This window comes from Lactuca sativa, chromosome 6 (assembly GCF_002870075.4).
Source record: "Lactuca sativa cultivar Salinas chromosome 6, Lsat_Salinas_v11, whole genome shotgun sequence".
Taxonomy (NCBI): domain Eukaryota; kingdom Viridiplantae; phylum Streptophyta; class Magnoliopsida; order Asterales; family Asteraceae; genus Lactuca; species Lactuca sativa.
Genome location: NC_056628.2, coordinates 32,069,251 through 32,091,241, shown reverse-complemented (window position 1 = coordinate 32,091,241; position 21,991 = coordinate 32,069,251). Strand labels below are relative to the sequence as shown.

General features: G+C 41.1%; 1 protein-coding gene across 1 annotated transcript; it reads right to left on the bottom strand.

Moving 5' to 3' along the window:
• Positions 1 to 205: 205 nt before the first annotated feature.
• Positions 206 to 1,682, bottom strand: LOC128126765 (pollen-specific leucine-rich repeat extensin-like protein 3). Its single transcript, XM_052764873.1, has 2 exons — positions 1,148 to 1,682; positions 206 to 210 (listed from the first exon to the last, which is right to left on the bottom strand). The coding sequence occupies exons 1-2, from the start codon at positions 1,680 to 1,682 to the stop codon at positions 206 to 208; spliced, it is 540 nt and encodes a 179-aa protein (XP_052620833.1).
• Positions 1,683 to 21,991: the final 20,309 nt, after the last annotated feature.

Here is a 21,991-nt window from a genome sequence, read left to right as displayed (position 1 = left end):
TATGGAATATGTGGTTGTTATATACCTAAACTTATATATAGAACCATCTTAACTATGTAGTTTTGATCCACATATATATTCAAACAAATCATTGATGTCTCATTAATTATTCTTCCTTAATCACGTGACTTACTAAACCAATCGAATTTATGTTCTTTTTTCTTTATTGTGTCTAAGAACTTAAAGCCTTAAAAGTCATAACCATTTAATCTACAATATTAAATTTTAAATGAAACATAATAAAATAAAAGATAAAAGAAGAACATGCAATAACTCAATCAAGCTTTTCACAAATCATTGAATATAGTTTTTCAAGTGAATGACAAAAAGATAGAGTTATATTCGTTAAAAACAATGAGTTTTACTTTCCCTACAAACTTCAATGATTTATTTGCAATAAAAATATATATAATTGATTTTTTTCAATCCATAATTTAACTCGATTCAATGGTATTCTATTAAAAAAAACAAGAGAAAATGAAACTGGATTTGTGTTTATTTAAAACTGCATCGTTTAAAATGTTCTATACCTAAGCTTAAGTACATGGTAGGTGGGAGTGGTAGTCATATGATGGAGATGAGTGGTGGTACATGGTGAGTTGTGGTGGGGGAGGGTGAAGGGTAGTAGTGACGGGTGGTGGCGGTCGTGAATAGTGGTGTGTGTGTAGGTGGGAGTGATGGTTATGGTGGGTTGTGGAATGGTTGGTGATGGTGGTGTTGATTGGTGGGTGATGACGGGTAGTGGTGGCGTGTGGTGATGTTTGGTGTTGGTGGTACGTAATGGTGGTAAGCGGTGATGATGTGGGTGAGTAGTGGGTAGTGGGTGGTAAGTGGTGATGACGTTGGTGGTGGAGACGGTGGTAGTGGGTAGTGGTGATGGTGATGAAGGGTGGTGGAGATAAGTGGCGGAGACGGGTAGTAGTGTTGGTGGTGGTGGTATGTGGGTGGTGGTGGTTGGGGGTAGGTGGTGGTAATGATAATTGTGGTGGGGTGATGGTGACAGGTAGTGGTGGTAGCGGGTAGTAGTGATGATTGGTGGTGGGTGATGAAGGTGGATGGTGGTTGGTGGGTTGTGGAGGCGGGTGGTGATGGTGGTGGTTTTGGTGGGTATTGGGTAGTGGTGGTGGTGGTGATGGGTGGTAGAGGCGGGTGGTGGTGATGGATGGTGATGGGTGTGTGGTGGTGGTGTATGATGGTTTTGGTGGGTGATGGATGGGGTGGTGGAGGTAGGTGGTGGTGTTATTCGGTCGATGGTGATTGTGGTAGGTGGTGGTGTTATTCGGTCGATGGTGATTGTGGTAGGTGGTGGTGGTCTTGGTGGGTGGTGGGTGAGGGTGGTTGTGGCGAGTGGCGGTGATGGGTAGTGGAGGCGGGTGGTGGTGGGGGGTGGGTGGGGTGGTGGTCATAATGGTGGGTGGTGTATGGGCGATAGTGATGGGTGGTGGAGATGGGTGGGTGGTGGTTGGTAGGGGTGGTGGTGATGCATGGTATTGGGTGATGGTTTTGGGGGCTAGTGGATGAGGATGATGGTTGGTGGTGGTGGTGGTGGTCGGTAGTGATAATGATGGTGGTGGGCGATGAGGGTGGTGATGGGTGGTGGTGACAGGTGATGGAGGCGAGTGGCGATGTTGGGTGGTGGTCATAATGTTGGGTGGTGGTGAGTGGTGTTTGCATAAGGGCATTGTAGTCAATTGATACAAATTTAAAAAAGGAAAAATCGAGATTTGTGGGATGATTTTGATCTAAAAAATCTGATTTTTTTTCAAATTAATTCAATTTCAAACGTAATTTGTAAACATAAACCGATATTATTCTATCAGAATGTTATTTTGTTAGAATGATATTCTGTAATTCTGTCAGAATGTTATACAACTATGAACATAATATTATAAAAACATATTATCAACACCAATAATTTTTAATGAATGCAAATTTTATATAAAACGAAGTTTAATAGTTTAGAATAGGTAATTACATTCATTCTTAAAGAATACAACTATGAACATAAACTACATTCATTCCTGAAATCTCTTGCAAAAAAAATATCGACATTCTTGAAAGAAACCTCATTCACTTTCTTGTTTCATTTTTAGATGTCTTGTGTATGTTTGACCTCTAAACCACTTCAAAATATGCTAGCATTCTATAAGATTGACATTTCGTGAGATTGACATTCTGTAAGAATTGTATTGCATGAGAATAATTTTATACAAGGAATCTTTCCCATTAGGTCATCAAGCCATTCTTCAAGTCATTTCTATCAAAAATTCATTGCCAAATATTTTTTAGTGATACACTTGTAACAACTGCACATTAAACATATAACTAATTAACTACAATTCTATCAGAATACATCAATAATATTCTTACAGAATAAACTATTCTTTTGTAACACCGTAAATTTTCGCACAAATTTTTCATTTTTAAATTCACATAAATGGCATCAACACATTTCACAAAATCTCAATATATCAATTATCAAAACACGTGCTCATAATTATTTGAATAAAATCCAGGATCGTCGAAACACAACTCCATCTCGTGTGTACAATCAAGTCGGCGCCTTCCCGTGATTCTGAGAAGTACCTGAAACACATAACACATAACATGGTAAGCACGAAGCTTAATGAGTTCCCCAAAATACCACACACATCCCATTAGTCCCTCATGGCTATACTTACAATAAGACCTTCCGGTCAATGTGTCTCAGTGGGACCCTCTAGTCCCATAACTCATATGGACCATCCAGTCCCTCAACTCGGTAACTCAATTAATCACAGTATACATATCACAACAACAATAAGCAGGATATCTCAACACACAATGTAACGACCCAATTTTCACGTCCAAAAATTTCATTTTTGATTAAGTGATTTGCAAAACATTTGTAACCAAATATCAACCGATCATAACATTTCATAAAAACATGTCTCGTGTCTGAAAACTGAATCGTAAAAACATAATAACGTCAGAGTACAAATCCCAGAATAACTCATAATGCGGAAAACAATGTGTGTATGATGTGCTGCTACCGCGCTAGCTCCTTCCCCTTCGCTGAAGAGGTACCTGAAACCAAAACTGTAAACTGTAAGCACGAAGCATAGTGAGTTCCCCCATCGTAGCACATACCATACAATCACATAGTATTCATACTGTCGGGCAATTCTGGGGTGCCCGACCTACCCGGTACGGCCATTCTGGGGTGTCGTCCCACCCATGCGGCCATTCTGGGGTGCCGTCCTACCCATGTCAAGCCATTCTGGGGTGTTGACCTACCCGTCGGTCCTAACAACCGAACTTGGAGACTATTCCCCTCCTATTACCGCTATCACATATAACATATCATGCCAGCATATAAACATATCAACACATATTATCAGACATATTTGGGGTGTCTGACCTACCCTTCGGTCCTAACAACCGAACTCTACTACTATCACATGTAACATATCATGCCAGCATATAACATATCAGGTAGTATCAAACCTAGATTATATCACAAAGACAATCATCTAATCATACAACTCCTACTGGTGGGTCGGCATTGTGGCTGTAAACCCACCGCTACTGGAAGGCAACTCACCTCGTAGTAGCTTCTGATCTGTGCGGGAATCCTCTGACTGCTGCCGCTGCTGCTCCGGAAATCCTCCGCTATAATTCCCACAAAACACTTAGTCATACACTGCTAACTGACCTTAGGGTAAAATGGCCATTTTACCCCTACTAAGTCGAGGTCAAAGTCAAGGTCAAAGTCAAGGTCAACTTCCAGTTGACCTGACTCGCCGAGTTGGCTCACCAACTCGCCGAGTCCCTACCCTTCCATTTGTCCTTATACCCGACTCTACTCGTCGAATTAGGCAATGACTCGACGAGTTTTCCTTCTAAATGAACAGCGACTGAATCTTCATCCGACTCGCCGAGTTGTATGAACAACTCGTCGAGTTCATCTTCATTTGATAAATAGGTCCTACCCTTGACTCGCCGAGTTGTATGAAAAACTCGTTGAGTTCATCTTCATCCATAAGAAGATTTCCTTGGACTCACCGAGTCTGTTCATGCACTCGCCGAGTCCCATGAATATCCCGAACAATGGCTTAGTCCAGAACGTTGGGTCACTCCCCGGGACTCCCTAAAACCTTTCCACACTCAACTGGGTCCTCTTGACCCTCAACTGATTTGGGACACAAGCTTGGACTCGCCGAGTCTGTTGCATATTCTCACTAGATCTTCGATTTCTGATGCGCAACTCTTGATCAAAGGATAGATCTATGCTCCTAGGACCGTTCTAGCACGTAAAGTTACAACCTTTACGTGCTTGCATGGGACTTTAAGCTCAAAAGGTCCTAAAACAAACCCTTGAGTTGCATGGAGCCTTTCTTGGGTGGAAAAGCACCCCCTTTCTGCTTTGTGACCCTTCAAGGGTCCTAGATCTGCACCTTCATCCCCAACCATGCTTGAATTCATGGTTGGCTAGCTAAAATGGCTCATAAAGCCCTAAAACTCCACCAAAATGGGATCTAACAATTGGAAGATCAAGGTACAGACTTTTTACCTTGAATGAGCTGCAAATGATGCACCAATTCGGATCCCCTTCAGTCCTTCCTTGTTCCTTCAAGCTTCTCTTCCTACCTTGGATCACAAACACACCAAAAACTCTTCAAATGCTCTAATTTGCTTCAACAACGGCTAGGGTTTGCTATGGAGGTTCTCTGGAGGTAAATGGGACGAAAGAGGCCAAGTTAAAGTGTTTAAATAGGGTGCAAACCCTCGGATTAGGGTTTTTGTCCGACCAGTACCTACTCGCCAAGTCCGGGACCCGACTCGCCGAGTCCATAGCTTTAACCCCGCGTCTTGTCCCACTTCTACTCGACGAGTTAGTCCATCAACTCGCCGAGTCCAAGGCCAAAAATGAAAATATTTAAAGAGTTAATCACAAAGAATACGTACCAAAAACCAGGTGCTACAAATCTCCCCCACTTATTTTAGACTTCGTCCTCGAAGTCTGCTGCTCGTTCCTGAAACAGCTCGGGGTAGTGCTCCATCATCTCTTCCACCGGCTCCCAAGTCCACTCCGACCCCTTCCGGTGCTGCCATTTCACCTTCACGAGTTTCACCCTCTTGTTCCTCAAATCCTTCGACTTCCGGTCGAGAATTGCCATTGGCCTCTCAATGTAATTCAAGCTGCCATCAACTTGGATGTCCTCCAAAGGCACCACTACGGTGTCGTCCACCAGGCACTTCCGCAGTTGCGAAACATGGAAAGTGCTGTGGATCTAACTGAGTTCGGCTGGCAGATCCAACATGTACGCTACCTTGCCCACCCGGGCTACAACCCTGAATGGTCCAATGTATCTTGGGCCCAACTTGCCCTGCTTCCTGAATCGGATGACGCCTTTCCAAGGCGACACCTTCAGGAGAACCATATCTCCGACCTGGAACTCCAGGTCTGAACGGCGCTTGTCGGCATAACTTTTTTGCCGACTCTATGCAGTCTGAAGCCTACTCCGAACCTGCTGAATCCTCTCGGTCGTCTTGAGCACCACTTCGGTGCTCCTCATGACCCTTTGGCCAACCTCTCCCCAGCATATCGGGTTTCTGCACCTCCTCCCATACAACATCTTGAAGGGAGGACGGTCGATACTCGCATGATAGCTATTATTATACGAGAACTCCGCCAACGGAAGGTAGGTATCCCAGCTACCTCTGAAGTCTAAAACACATGCCCACAGCATGTCCTCTAGAATCTAGATGGTCCGCTCACTCTGACCATATATTTGCGGGTGAAAGGCGGTGCTAAAATGCAGACGAGTGCCCAGCTCGTCATGGAACTTCTTCCAAAACCTAGAAGTAAAGTGTACATCCATGTCTGAAATCACGGAGACTGGCACTCTGTGCCGCGCCACCACCTCTCGAATGTAGATATCGGCCAACTTCTCTGCCAAGATACTCTCTTGGATCAGTATGAAATGGGCGCTCTTGGTCAACTGATCCACGATGACCCATATAGAATCCACTGCCCGTGCGGTCCTGGGAAGCTTGGTGATAAAATACATCGTGATGTCCTCCCATTTCCACAGCAGGATATCCAACGGCTGCATCTTGCCATGTGGCCTCTGATGCTCGGCCTTGACCTTCCTGCAGGTCAAGCACCGCTCAACATACCAAGCTACATCCTGTTTCATGCAGGGCCACCAATAATCTAGACGAATATCTCTATACATCTTCGTTGCCCCGGGATGAATGGAGAATCGGGACTTGTGCGCCTCCTCCATTAGAACCTGACGCACACCCCCGTGATAAGGGACCCACACCCTACGGTGAAGAGTCAATAACCCTCGGCTATCATAGTCGAAGGAGGACACCTGCCCCACAATCCGCTCACTCTTCCGATGTTCTTCCTTCATAGCCTCCTGCTAAGCCACCCGAATCTGCTCTAACAACGGCGTCACTACTGTCATCCTCATGCACACGCCTTTGATCGGCGCTGCTTTGCGGCTAAGAACATCGACCACCACATTGGCCTTCCCTGGGTGGTAAAGGATCTCACAGTCATAATCCTTCACCACGTCCAACCACCGACGCTGCCTCATGTTCAGATTCGGCTAATCCATGAGGTACCTCAAACTCTTGTGGTCCGTAAAAATGGTACACCGGACCCCATAGAGGTAATGTCACCAAATCTTGAGGGCGAAGATAACCGCCCCCAGCTCTAAATCGTGCGTTGGGTAGTTTGCCTCATGAGGCTTTAGTTACCTCGAAGCATAATCAATGACATGCCCTCTCTGCATCAGCACCGCGCCCAAACCTGAAATGGACTCGTCACAATATACCACAAAATCCTCTACGCCCTCTGGCAGGGCTAAGATTGGCGCTTCGCACAATCTCTGTCTCAGAGTCTCAAACTCTGCCTGCTACTCAAGCCCCCATCAGAAGACCACGACTTTCTTTGTCAGTCGTGTCAGGGGTACGACTATCTTGGACAAATCCTGAATGAATCTCCGATAATAGCCTGCTAATCCTAGGAAGCTTCGAATCTCAGATGGAGACCTCGGGACCTCCCATCTCATCACAGCCTCTACCTTGGCCGGATCCACCGATATCCCGTCCTGGTTGACAAGGTGTCCCAGAAACTACACATCGCGCAACCAGAACTCACACTTGGAGAACTTAGCATATAATCTCTCCCTCTTCAACGTCTCCAGAACTTATCGCAGATGCTCCTCGTGCTCCTCCTGTGTCTTGGAGTAAACCAAGATGTCATCAATGAACACTATCACAGACCGGTCTAACATCGGTCTACACACGCGATTCATGAGGTCCATGAACGCGGCAGGAGCGTTGGTGAGCCCGAAGGGCATCACTACAAACTCGTAATGGCCATAACGCGTTCGAAACGCGGTCTTCTGCACATCCTCCTCTCTGACCCTCATCTGATGATATCCTGAACGCAGATCAATCTTGGAGAACCAAGATTGTCCCTGAAGCTGGTAAAAGAGGTCATCAATCCTCGGAAGTGGGTAACGGTTCTTCACTGTTACCTTGTTCAGCTCTCGATAATCTATACACATCTGATGCGACCCGTCCTTCTTCTTCACAAACAAAATCGGGGCTCCCCAGGGTGAATTGCTCGGTCTAATGAATCCCTTGTCTAACAGCTCCTGCAGCTGTGTAGACAACTCCTGCATCTCAGGAGGGGCCAAACGATACGGTGCCTTGGCTATCGGAGCCGCACCAGGGACTAGGTCGATCTTGAACTCCACCTGACGCTCCGGAGGTATCCCAGGAAGCTCCTCTGGGAACACATCTGCGTAGTCCCGCACCACCGAGACCTCGCTCACCGTCGCCTTACCCGCCTCCCGGGTATCCATAACATACGCGACATATCCCGCGCAACCCTGCTGAAGGTAGCACCTAGCTCTCGCTGCCGAACATACTGTGGGTCCACGTTGTGGTCTCTCGTCGTGGACTACCAACTCTCCCCCACTTGGGGTCCTGATTCGCACCAGCTGCTGCGCGCAATCTGTCACCGCCCCATTAGGGCTCAACCAATCCATGCCTATAATCACCTTGTTCCCACGCAGCAGAATGAGAAACAAATCCACCAAGTAGCGCTCCTCAAATAACCTCAGAACGCAATCTCTGAACACCGCTGATGCTCGCACTGATCGATCATCGGCAATCTCTACCTCTAAAGGGCAATCCAACATGCCCGAAGTCTCAGCGAACTTCTTGCTAAGCGCAAGAGAAACAAACGATCGGGTGGCACCCGAGTCAAACAACACCTGAACTAGGATACCGTTCACATGGAACGATTCTAAACACATATACACATAGCACATATCAACATCATAACATCATATAAATAAAACAGAGGGAAAGAATCATACTCGTCACCACATTGGGTGCGACGCGTGCCTCCTCGGTAGTCAGCTGAAATACCCGGCTCCTCACCACTGGAGCCTCTGCCTTGCCCTGCCGGCCATCAGTAATCCGCAGGGTCACTGGAGCTGGTGCCTTCACTGGTGCTGTTGCTATCAACTGGGGGAAATTGGCCTTCTTGTGACCCCTCTGGTTGCAGTGGAAACACAACTCTGATGTATGTATCATAGGTGCAGGGGCGGTACAATCCCTGCTGAAGTGCCCCGTCTTGCCGCACTTATAGCAGCCCGACGATCCCAGTCTAAATGCCCCCTCATGTTGCATGCCACATTTCCTGCAGCGGCCCGGTCCCGACTGGCCTTTTGGCCTACCATCTGATCCCTTGGGCTTCTTCCCCAAAGCCCCTCCCGTCTGTCCCTCCTCTGTCTTCCTCTTCCGTATGTGCTCCAGGTCGATCTCCCTTTCCCTGGCCCTGGAAATCATGGACTCCAGAGTAGGGCAAGCGGAAAAACTGACATTCTCCCGAATATCAGCTCGTAGTATGTCATGATAGTGGGTCCTCCTCATATCCTCATCGCCCGCGTACTGGGGCACCAACAACGCCCTCTCCCGGAACTTGGCGGTGATCTCCGCCACAGTCTCCGTGGTCTGCCTCATATCCAAAAACTTCCTGGCCAGCTGCTGAAGCTCCACAGCTGGCGCAAACTCCGCTCGGAACCTGGTCACGAAGTCTGACCATGACATAGCATCAACAGCCGAGGCTCCCAATGAGTCACCGACAGACTCCCACCAGTCTCTAACTCTGTCTCTCAAACACCCTGCTGCAAACCTCACCTTCAACCCCTAGGGACAGGAACTAGTCAACTGTGCAGACTCGATGTCCGTAATCTATCGTCTGGAAGCTATGGGGTCCTTTAACCCATGAAAATCTGGTGCACCACTGCCCCTGAAGTCCTTAAAGGACAGTGTGCGAGATCCTGACTGGCCAGATGTCATGTCGATCCTGAACGCCCTGAGGCGATCCTCTATCAGTTCAACTATCCCTTCCTTGATCGACCCGAAGATGATGGGGGTCGACTCAAGGATACCCATGGTGATCTCTGACGCTATGAACTCGCGTAGCCCCTCATCTACTGGCTCGGAACCTGATCCCGAACCCGATCCCTCTCTTGAGCTGCCAACTGCTGGCCTCGAACGTAGTACCACCATTCTGCAATACATAATAACAACCGTTAGTGTTACTGGTACCTCTTGAGGGATCACATCTACTACAAGTTCCCTGGTCTTATCTCAGCCTTCCTCAGTTCGGGTACAAATCCTCTGCTTTCAGTAGTACGGTCCCATACTACCTTCCACATCTATCCGTACCTTCTTTAAGGACTGCCTTGACTCCACCAGATCCTTTTTTTTACCACTATTGATCACTGCTATCCTCATCCTAGGCTTACCCTAGGGAAAATCTCTGGCCCTACCCAAACCGGTCGTTAGCTGCTGAAGGCCTCCTTGCAATGCCAATTAGCCATCACCTGGATACCATCACATGTGATGAGGCTCAAATAATCCTTCGAGTAACAGACTCGTCCCTACAACGGTTAGAATCAGACAAGAGTTGCACAATAGGGCCAAATCCAGCACTCTGAGATTATTCAACCCTGACCACATGTGACGTGACGTATTCACCTAATGGCTAACTCCCATCATTCAGAGTCCCACAAAGCACAAGGCAAACAACATTCGGATGCAGGTAAACTACTCAAGCAAGTCTGTTCTCATAAAGAGAGATTGTACTAGCATACAATGCTAAGCTCATACTATCAGGCATAACCTAAACAAGCTATCCTACTGCTGTCTACTTAACACTAGCATGCAATTCACATAAGCCGAAGCACATAAATCAGGAACATAAGGCATCACTCCTAGACCCTTAGTCCTATACTAGCATGATGTTCTACTGAACTGATAAACACTGCATAACATTGTATGGGTACTTTGAGGAATACTTACTTGAGCTCAGTCGGTCGCGCACATCACACACTTCGTTCTTTCTTAAAACTCTTTGCTCAATCTTTCATAAAACTCTTTCTTTTTCGAAATCCTTTAATCCCTCGATTTGAGTTCAAACACCCGCGAAGGTGTGTCCGAATCCCTCAAACCAGGGCTCTGATACCAACTTGTAACGACCCAATTTTCACGTCCAAACATTTCATTTTTGATTAAGTGATTTGCAAAACATTTGTAACCAAATATCAACCGATCATAACATATCATAAAAACATGTCTCGTGTCTGAAAAGCGAATCGTAAAAACATAATAATGTCAGAGTACAAATCCCAGAATAACTCATAGTGCGGAAAAAAATGTTTGTGTATGATGTGCCGCTACCGCGCCAGCTCCTTCCCCTTCGCTGAAGAGGTGCCTGAAACCAAAACTGTAAACTGTAAGCACGAAGCTTAGTGAGTTCCCCCATCGTACCACATACCATACAATCACATAGCATACATACTGTTGGGCAATTCTGGGGTGCCCGACCTACTCGGTACGGCCATTCTGGGGTGCCGTCCCACCCATGCGGCCATTTTGGGGTGTCGTCCTACCCATGTCAAGCCATTTTGGGGTGCTGACCTACCCGTCAGTCCTGACAACCAAACTTGGGGACTATTCCCCTCCTATTACCGCTATCACATATAACATATCATGCCAGCATATAAACATATCAACACATATTATCAGACATATCTGGGGTGTCTGACCTACCCTTCGGTCCTAACAACCGAACTCTATTACTGTCACATGTAACATATCATGCCAACATATAACATATCAGGTAGTAGCATACCTAGATGATATCAAAAAGACAATCATCTAATCATACAACTCCTACTGGTGGGCCGGGATTGTGGCCGTATCTCACATTATAAACAAACAAGACCCTCCGGTCCATAATGTACTAAGACCCTTCGGTCTACAATGTACAGTGACCCTCCGGTCAATAATATAATAAGACCCTCCGATCAATAGTGTAAATACGACCCTCCGGTCATCAATAAGAATAAGACCCTCCAGTCACACACAAATTACAACATAGGTAAGTATAGTGAGAAGACTCACCTCGGATGGCGGACAGATCCTACAAATGTTGTTGTTGTACTCCGGACTCCGGCCTCTAACACGGAGCCAAACCCACAATCAACCTCATTAGGATCTAAGACCATACCTTCACATATTAGGTCTAAATATGGTCCATCAACCCAGCCCATAAATAACCCAAGCCAATTGGGCCCACCAAGGCCCCAATATCACATGGATCCACAAAAGTCCACTAATTGCCCAACTATGGCCCAATTTTCCAAATTGAGCCCAATCCCTCATTTGGGCCTTGCCCTAGAGCCCATCTACATATTTTAGTCCACATGATTGCTCTTGGATAGCCCATCCATAGCCCGGTCATCAAAGCCCAATAGAAAGGCCCAACTCAGGCCCAAGCAAAATTAGGGTTTTCACATGAAATGACGATTAGTGTTAAGTGTTCTCACTTAACCCACTAAGGACTCAGCCTACTAAGTCCATTATTCCACTAAGCCATCATACAATAGAATCGTCATGATTTATATCTTCAGTTCACGGTTCCAAATGCGGGTCCCAATAGGCCCAAACCAACAAACCCAAAATTATGGTTTTCTAAACCCTCATTAGGGTTTCTAGCCCAATTCTCATCCAACAGGCCCAGATCAAGCATTTGGGCAGATTAGGGTTCACTATGCCAAGCACCACCCACTACCACCTCAGGAAGTGGTGGTCAGCGACGACTCATGGCGGCAACCACCACCTCACGGTGGTGGTGGTGGGTTTTCCGGCCACAAAAAAAGCGCGCATACAATCTCCAAAATGTCGGAAACAATGAAAACACTAAAGCATACACCCATATCCATGCCCACAGCCACCACCCATGGCATCTGGTGGTGGCGGAAGGTGGCAGAAACCAATAGTGGATGGCAACCACCACTTCACGATGGTGGTGGTGGCGGATTCTTTTGATTTCCAGTCGTGCAAACCCACGAGTACACTCACAGATACGATCCGAACACACAAACACATCCAACACAGCCTCATAGGCGGCATATGGCAAATGAAAGTGTAAAAGCGGCGGCCTAAGGTCACGGGCAACCCCCAACCGTTGTTCCCGACGCGCTTTCACAACCAGAACAAAGAGAGAGGATGTGAGTGGCGTTTAGACTTACTGACAGCTTCCCCTTCGCACATGCCAAACACAACGACGTATCAAATTTCACACTCGGTCTCGGTGGTTCTTCGGTTACGCACAACACCTCCGACAGCAGGCGTCTTGATGGCGTCATTCGTCGACACTGAAGCGGTGGCGACGGCTCTTGGCATAGCAACAGCGGCAGATGGCAGTCCCATGGTGGCGGCTATAATTATGTGCCCTAGGGTTAGGTTTGAGTCGCATATACGGGAGAGAAATAAAACACAGCTTGATCTCGCTCCCTTCCCAAACTTCCATTCCTTTTTGTCACATCTAGCCCCTCCTTACCATATCTTCTTCAAACTAAGTCCAAAAGTGACCTAATAGCCCCTGCCCTCAGAAATCTTTACAAATTAAATCCGGAATTTACACTTTTAACTCGAAACTTCTAAAATCGTGACAATTAACCCTTATATGTTTATTTATTTAATATACGGGATGTTACATCTTGCAAAATGTTTTGAATATTCTTAAAGAATTTCTATTATCAAGAATATACCCAAGGAACAAAACATTGAGTCCTACCAATAAAAAACTTAGCATCTGAAAAATAAACACGACACAAGCAACCACATTATGATAAAAAAAGGATGAGGGTTTAGAATAAAAAGAATGTTGTATATTCTAACTTCACAAAATTGGTTATGGTAATTCACTATTTAAGTTGACAAGGAATTCAAGATCAAAAGCCAAATCTATTTTCAAGATTGAGGTGAATAATTTCTACAGTTAAGCACAAGTTACTACATAACATAAACAATCTTTTGTTTTCCAGTTACAAATACCTAGATTTCAACTATGCATTTTATCGAACACGTGGTGTGCTTCTTCCGTTTCTTCAAAAAAAATTAATGAGAGTCTTACTAATTCAGTTTCTTGATTTCAAGAAACAAACCCAAACAACCATGAGTTATATCCCATCCATTATTATAAATTTTTTCAGGAAAACCCAAACATCCAAATTTACATGGATTCAAATCAAAATAAGACGAATAAGAAGATCACCTGTTGGCCATGGATGCTTCTGTTAACTTCCTCTTCCTTCGATCAATCAAGAATCGAGACCCTTGTCCCCCTCAAAGCTTATTGTTTTACTGCTTCCTTTCTCCCTTCTGTGTCAATGGCCAACAACCCTATTTTGGTGTGTTTAAAGATGCGATTTTTTTCAAAAAAAAGTTTTGTGATGTCTAAGTATTTTTTTTATGATTTTTAGGGTTTTTTTTGTTTTCTATATAACCCTTCTCTCTCTCTCTCTCTCTCTCTCTCTCTCTATATATATATATATATATATATATATATATATATATATATATATATATATATATATATATATGTATAGAGAGAGAGAGAGATTTAGGTTCATATATAAACCATAACTATTATGTGAGTGTATGACTGATTCTTGACCAATCATAAGATAAGGGTATAGCGGTAACTTTAGTTGATTTTAATTATGGTAAAATATTTAATTCCTAACCATTACCTATTATATCGTAATACTCATACTTATGTTCTTCAACCCCAATTATTTTCCACCTAGGTTTTTTCCTTGCATCCACTCTCCTCTCCGACGATAGAATTCATCTAACCCTCCTCTCCAACAATAAAAGTCCTCCGTTAGTGCCTCCCTTCCAGCAACAAGAATCCATTCCGTGGAGACATAAAACTGAAATGACACCTAGTCTGCTCCTACATCCCTGATGATTTCAACATTAGGCATCGGTTAGCCGTTCTTGATTACTAGTGGTCCAGTGCAATCGTCGGCTGCATCGCCATCATCCATCCGTGATGCAATCACCGATGCTCTGCCATTCTCAATCATGGAAAGCTCCGAGCTCTCCACCATTATCGACCATAGACGCAATCAGGTGTCTCTAGTAAAAAAAATCAATTAGAGAGCAATATTGATTTGATTTTTAATTGGGAAAACGATTAGTTTTTGGATGATTTCTCTCGGTTTTTATTTGGCTCTTAATATGCTTTATTGATCGATTAGCTTCAAAATTGGGTTTTATAGACTAGATCAGTGAATGTTTAATTAAGTATGAAAATGCAAATTTTGTTTCTAGATTATTTTGTTTGCCGTCCCAAAATTTGTAAACTTTTGCAAATCATCAAATATATAAGATTAATAGCATCTCAAATTACAGGTGTTTATGGTGCTTCATGTATGCTAAATAAAGCGTTTACATTTGGAAAAGTTTATTTATTTGGTTTATAGATTTATATATTTTCTTTTGAATTTTATGTTTTCTTGAAACAATGTTTTAGGTTTAAAACCAAACCCCTTTTTTTTAAAGCATTAACCAAAAGTTTTTATTTTTTCTAAATTAAAACCACAGTTAAAAGATTTTATTGGGCTAAGCTTGTCTTCTTTGAGGATCCACCGTTTTCTTGGGCATCTTTTTGATGTTAGTAAGGATTTATTTGTTTTCATGTATGATTATTTGCAAAGAGACAATATTTTCTAGTAACAAATGGAATCAATTTTAAGAGATGAAATATGACATTATTGTATTAGTCTTAAGATGAAATGGTTTGAGCCTTCAAAGAAATAACTTTATCAAAGTGAGTCTTGTTTTAGTCCTTTAGAAATATTTTCTTTTTTCATGTTTGATATTTCAGCTCCCTTTTACTCTTATGTTTACTGATAACCGAGTAAAATTGGATAGAATTTTAGTATCCTCTTACAATGTCTGTAGTTGATAACTTTTTCTTAGTTTTATGTGCAAAATTCATGAAAGTGGTATTTGCTTAATGCGCTTAATGGTACATTTATACCTCTTTTTTATTTTTAAAAAATGGTATATTTATTCCAAAAATGGTTTTATTGTTGCTTTCGGAGACTAAAAGTCAAACCATTTTTTAAGAAGTGTAATAGCATACCAATACTTTTATTAATCAATGCATTCACAAAGAATTATCTTTTTATTCTTAAAGAATGACTTATGATTCTTAAAGAATAAACGATGACTAATTATGGCGGTTTGTGATGATGAAGTCTTGATGGTGACATTTTTATGCAGGTAAATGACATGAGCGAATGGAGATGCGTGTTGTAATCAACATTGATCGGAGAAATAGCCATCAACATACTCATCCTTAGACCAAAAAACAACCGTCAAGCCCCCTATAAGCCGCTTTCATCGGTTCTTCAACCACCATACACAACCGATTACTAGCCACCGCCATAACACAACCTTGTTCATTACCATCTTCACAACCAACACCATTTCCAAAACATAACCAATGTTCATCACCATCTTTTGCATATAATCTTTCAAAATGGTTATTCTTTTATGGTTCATATTATTTAAGAACAGTGGGAATTTAGTACATAATGAAAGCAATTCAGATGTATTCTTTAAGAAGTACTATTCTTGCAATTGTAATTTGTAATAAGATTTTTAATATTTTGGTGCAGATTGCTATTCATAAAAATATGTATTTATATTCTTTAAGAATATTGATTCTAAAAAGGAAGTGGAAACTAAAAGAGTTTTAGACATTATATTCTTCAAGCAGTCTTCAAGAATGCTTGAATTCTTCAAGAATGCTTGAATTTTTCAAGAATTCTTATGTTGAATGAAAAACTTGTTGTTACAGACTAGTAAATTATTTTTTATTTTTTAATTCTCCAAGAATTTTTCAGACCTGAAAACATTGTTAATTGATATCGATTAAAGAAGGTGAAAATAGAAAGATTTTAGACATAACATTCTTCAAACATTCTTCAATAGTGCTTGAATTTTCCCTCAAATATGTGGTGGTCCAAACATATACATCCACACAATCAAACCAAAAGAACGGAGTTAATTTTTAAAGAAAAAAGGATCTTATTTATTGTAGTACATCAAATTCTTAAAGATTGCAAACAAAATAATCAACAAGATGATACCATAAGAATATAAACATTCTTAAGGAATTTCCAATATGTAGAATTTATTATATCATTTTCTTAAAAAATGGATGAACAATAATCAACTTTAAGAAAAATACAGAGGTTTTACTAAGAGATAAGATAATTAATTTAAAATGTAAAATATATAATTTTATCTTTTGAAATCAAATTTAAATTGCACCATTTATTACTTTCACTTTCCATAAATTAGTGTTAACCAATTTTACTAATTCAACCTTATAGTTAATAAATTGTAGTTATATTGTACATGCTATCCCAGGTTAAGAATGTATACTCTAAGATCATAAGCTTTCATTTTTTTTTAATCTAATGGACCAAAATTGGCCATACATTCACACTATATATGTTGTTCACATTTAATCCTAACCATATATATATATATATATATATATATATATATATATATATATATATATATATATATATATATATATATATATATATATGCACACACACACACACACGTGCACACACACATACACACACACGCACACACACACATACACACACACACACACACAGAGAGAAGATTAAATGAGAACCACAAAAGGTTAAGAACTGCTTAAGAACCATTTTTATTAAAGTATAACACAAGAACCCACTTTTATCTTTTGTTATATCAGGTCTACAGACTATATACAATCTCACATGGTTATCTTCCCTCTCATCTCAAACTTGAAGAACACACAAACATTACGACCAGTTAGCCACCAACCACCACCCTTAATTGTAGCCGCCTCCTACCGTCAGCGAACCGCCGCCCCCACCACCGACGAAGCACTGCCACCAGATCTACAAGCTTCGGTTGACTCCAGATCTACAATTTCAGCTTCGAATCTACAATTTTCCTCTTAAGATCTACAATTTCAGCTTCAGATCTACGATTTCCCTCTTCAGATTTATGATTTTCATCTTCAAATCTACTATTTTCGACTTCAGATCTTCGATTTTCTCCTCCAGATTATGAGCACCGACGAGCGGTGATAACCACCACCTTCTTCCATCACTTTTGATCACCACTTGGTCTCAGATCTAGAGTCAATAAGTTATTTCTACTTCACTTTCTCTCTCTAAAATGCAAAACATATCAGATCTGGTGCGATTTGGTCAGATCTGATAGTCAACCTTATCACCACCAACCATCGCCTAACATCAGCTACTGTTCTTCATCAGAACACCAAAAAACGTCATAATCTACTCTGAAGTCCAGATCTTCGGCGTCCAGGTCTGATGGAATACAAGAAAAATTCTCTGATTTGCTTCGCTGGAACAATAGATTTGAAGGAAATCACTGCCAACCGATCTGACATCTAGATCTAATGTTACCACCATCGATGTGACTACCTCTACCAAAACTAAAGTCACATCACCATTGTTGTTGCCTACAATCGGTGCTCATGGATGTGAAGCAAGGGAACAATCTCATATCTGAACATACGATGCATTGAAGGTGTTTGATGTAATGCTTTAGTGCAAACAAGGTATGTTTTTAAATGAAACATTCCAGAAATCAAGGGTAAAATTTTAATTTTTAATTTATAAATTACAAATCCAATTATATTTATCCAAACATTAAGGTATTCAAAATTAAAACAATTATCAGAGTAACTCCCAAAATCATAAGTTGCAGAAAACATAGGTGTGTGCATTGCGATCAAGCGGAGTGCTTCCCTTTCCAACCGGAAGTACCTGAAACCATAAACTACAAATTGTAAGCACAAAGCTTAGTGAGTTCCCTAAATATTACATACCATACATATCATACGATCCATACATGACATTCATATCCAATCAATCAATAAAAGTGCTATATGCCAATCATAGTCTTGCCATTATGCCACGAGCCGCCTTGTGGTCTTCCTTGCCAGGCCGGGGGCCATAACCCTGGGTCTTACAGACAAGTGTCATGAGCCACATACGGATCTTCCATGCAAGCATCACAAAGACAACTAACATACAATCTACACTACTTAACTAATTAATTGTCATACTTCAGACTCTGGTCTTGCATACAGTTTGCCATGAGCCGCCTCCTGGTCTTTCATACAAACTGTGTCACACCCCCGACTGAGGCGGCGGAACATGTTGGGCTGTGTGACTAAGTTCATGGATCATAGATAAATTGAATATACAACACAAGTACAACAATAAACAAAACAACTTTTGTATTCCATCATTATGTTTGAATACAAAGTTCTTACAGATAATAATAATAATAATAATAATAATAATAAATATAATAATAATAATAATAATAATAATAATAATAATAATAATAATAATAATAATAATACATGAATTACAATAACAGTTGGGCTTAACAGAACAAAAAGTAACAACTTAAAGTGCATGCTATTGGATTAGGTGTCTAAGCCCATAACTATAATTGGTGTGTACTTGATTTGATAGTAGCATGGTCCTTTTGGGTTGCCTTCTCCTTAGCAACTTGACAGGATGACTTTTGGAGAGAGAAGTTGAATTTATTATTTGGAATAATAAATTTATTTATTAATGTATTATGAAAATAATTTATTAATTATAAACCATGCTATTTAATTAGTATTTAATCAAAAATTAATTTGGAATTAATTTTGGGATTAGAGGAACTAATTAAAAGAACAGGGGATGTTTTGCAAATCATTGATAGTTGTAAAACTGGGCTGATGGACTCCTTAATTAGGAGTGGATGAAATTCTATAGGGAGGCCCTATAGATTTCGTCCAAGGCCTATTGGTAAAGAGTTCATGGGCTGCTTAAGCCTTAAGCATGAAATTAGGGTTTCCTCTAGAAAACCCTAGCAGCTCACAACTATATAAATACCCCATCACCTTTGGATTTTTGACCAATGCTTGTGTCTAGTAAACCCTTGCCGAAATTCTAAGTGTATTCCTCCTTTCTCCTCTCATCCTCTTGTTAGTGGTGTTTGTAAGCTATTAGAGGTGCAAAATTTGAGGCACTAAGCTTTCAAGAATCAAGCATCTACAAGGAGTTCTTGTTATTGCTACATAACAAGTAATGTAATCATCAAAACCCTTTTGTTATATGATTTTCGAAATTGTATGCTTGATCTAGGGTTTATTTCTTTGGTTTTCAATCGCATGTTCAACTAGTGAAAAACTTAGATCCAAAGCAATTAGGGTTGCATGATCACATAGGATGTAGTTATGTTCATAACCCATCAGTTTAGAGGGTCAACACAAGGTTGGTGAGGGTCACCTACTTTCTTCTAGCAGCTGTAATGATACTTTTAAAAGTGTTCAAAAAGTATTTTCTTTATAAGTAAATCATATTTAAATATGCTTTGAAAATCCAAACGGTTTCTTGATATAAGTAATTTCATGCTTAAAATGATTTTTAAACGAACCAAGTTTATGAGTTCTAGTAAGAGAGAGAGAGAGAGAGAGAGATTCGAGTTAATGTTTATAGTGAGTTCTATAACTGAGCTATATGACTTGAGTGTACCCTACTATAATGCTTCATTGGACGTTGCAGTAATGATTGTTGACAATTATCATCTGCTTCGATTGATCAGTCAAGGTTGTAGCTAGCAACTGCAGGTGGAAATGTCAACCCCGTATAGATCTTTACATATGTATCTCACTCCGAAGATTAACGGTTATAGTTGTGTGGGTATGTTAAGTGTTTAGACTCAGCTAATGAATAACGTCTCACTAAAAAGCCCTTAACATAAAAGTTTGTGAATAACTCTCAGCCCTAACTTAATTATGGGTAAGTTCTAGGCATGATGAATTTCATGACATCAAGTTTATAAAAGCTGAGTATGTTTTACATTGATTGCACGAAAACGCATTCGGTAACTCGGTGTTATAAAACGTGCCTTTGTGTATGATTCAACAAGTAGTAGAACAAGCCATATGAGTCGAAGTTTATCCATTCCTTTTACCTTCGGGATAAAAGCGATATATGTGGGCCCCTCGATGATTTGATGATGACAAATGGAAATGCTCGGCCAGGCCAGGACTGATTTGATTTGTTCAATTAGTCAGTCGTCATAAATCGGAAATCGGGAAACAACAAATGGACAGAGAGAATGATTGTAATCCATGTCTCAATCCATATGATATCTAGAATGGAGGAATATATGATCCCGTATCTAATGGACAAGCCATTGACAAAGGTCAGAGTTCATCTACAAGGTCAGAGTTCGACAAAAGCTTTTGAGAGCTACGATTGCCAGTCAGTTCTTGAATTCATACGCAATAATAGTTTGACTTATCCAAGTGGGAGACTGTTGGGTTAATGTCTAAGTCCATAACTATAATTGGTGAGACTTGACTAGACCCGACATGGTCCATTTGGGTTGCATGACATCATGCATTTGGATAGACTATAATGAGAGAAATAACACTTAAGGTTGGTTAATATATTACAAGTTTTAATATATTAATAAGATTATTTAATTAGTATTGATCAAGAATTAATCTAGGATTAACTAAGTGATCAAAAGAAGACTAATTAAATATATGGGTTGATTGTGTAAATCATCCATACTTATATAGAAGGCTAATGCTCCATGGATTATCTAGTTGGGCTAAAACCCATATGATGCTTCATGGATGCTCCATGGTGTTTTGTACCCATGGATCATGGAAATAAAAGTCCATGTCAATTAGGGTTTACATGGTGTAACCCTAACTATATATGCATTTTATTGTTGACCAAAAACGGCACTAGTATCATTCTAAAGAGGGCTAGCCAATTTTCATGAAGTGTAGAATTCTCTCAAGTCTTTCCGAGTGCATATGATGTTGTGTGAACCATTTGAGTTGTCACACTTGGGGCACTAGGCACTCAAGCTTCATGAAGACTTTCTACATCAAAGAGGTATGTATTTTATGTCACACTTGGAGTCGAATATGTCTGAATTAGAGTTGATCGATTTTGGATGAAGGATTAAAAGAATTTTTTTTTTGATTCGATAACTACTTTGGTTGAGTCGAAAGCAATTTGATGTCAACTGGTATTGGTTCGATGCGATTGTTGATACTACTCATTTGGAACTGGAAATCGATTGAGTATGTTGATGAATGATTTCGATGGTCAAATATGAAAGTCAAAATCAAAGATATAAGTCAAAATTGGATTTTGATTCAATTTTGATGATTCGCATTTGCTAAAACTTATAAGGGCTTGTAATCGAAACGCACTCTTGGGCTTGTAATGAAAACGAACTCTTGCAACATATCAAATTTTCTAGGTCTAGTCTTGCTTTGTTTTGAGCCTGGAACTCGTAACGACGATATCATAACTGATTCTTTATTTGGGTATCGATTTTGATGGTATCGAACGAATAGAGGACTTTGATAATGATTTCGAATGTTATGTTGAGTAATCGCAAGTTGTTGTTCATATCGAGTGAGTAGATGGAATTGAAAATGGATAATGGCAAAGGTGATTGTTTCAATTTC

Bases quoted from the DNA above. Each gene is read 5' to 3' on its own strand.
- LOC128126765 (XM_052764873.1), bottom strand. From the start codon at position 1,682: ATGCCCTTATGCAAACACCACTCACCACCACCCAACATTATGACCACC.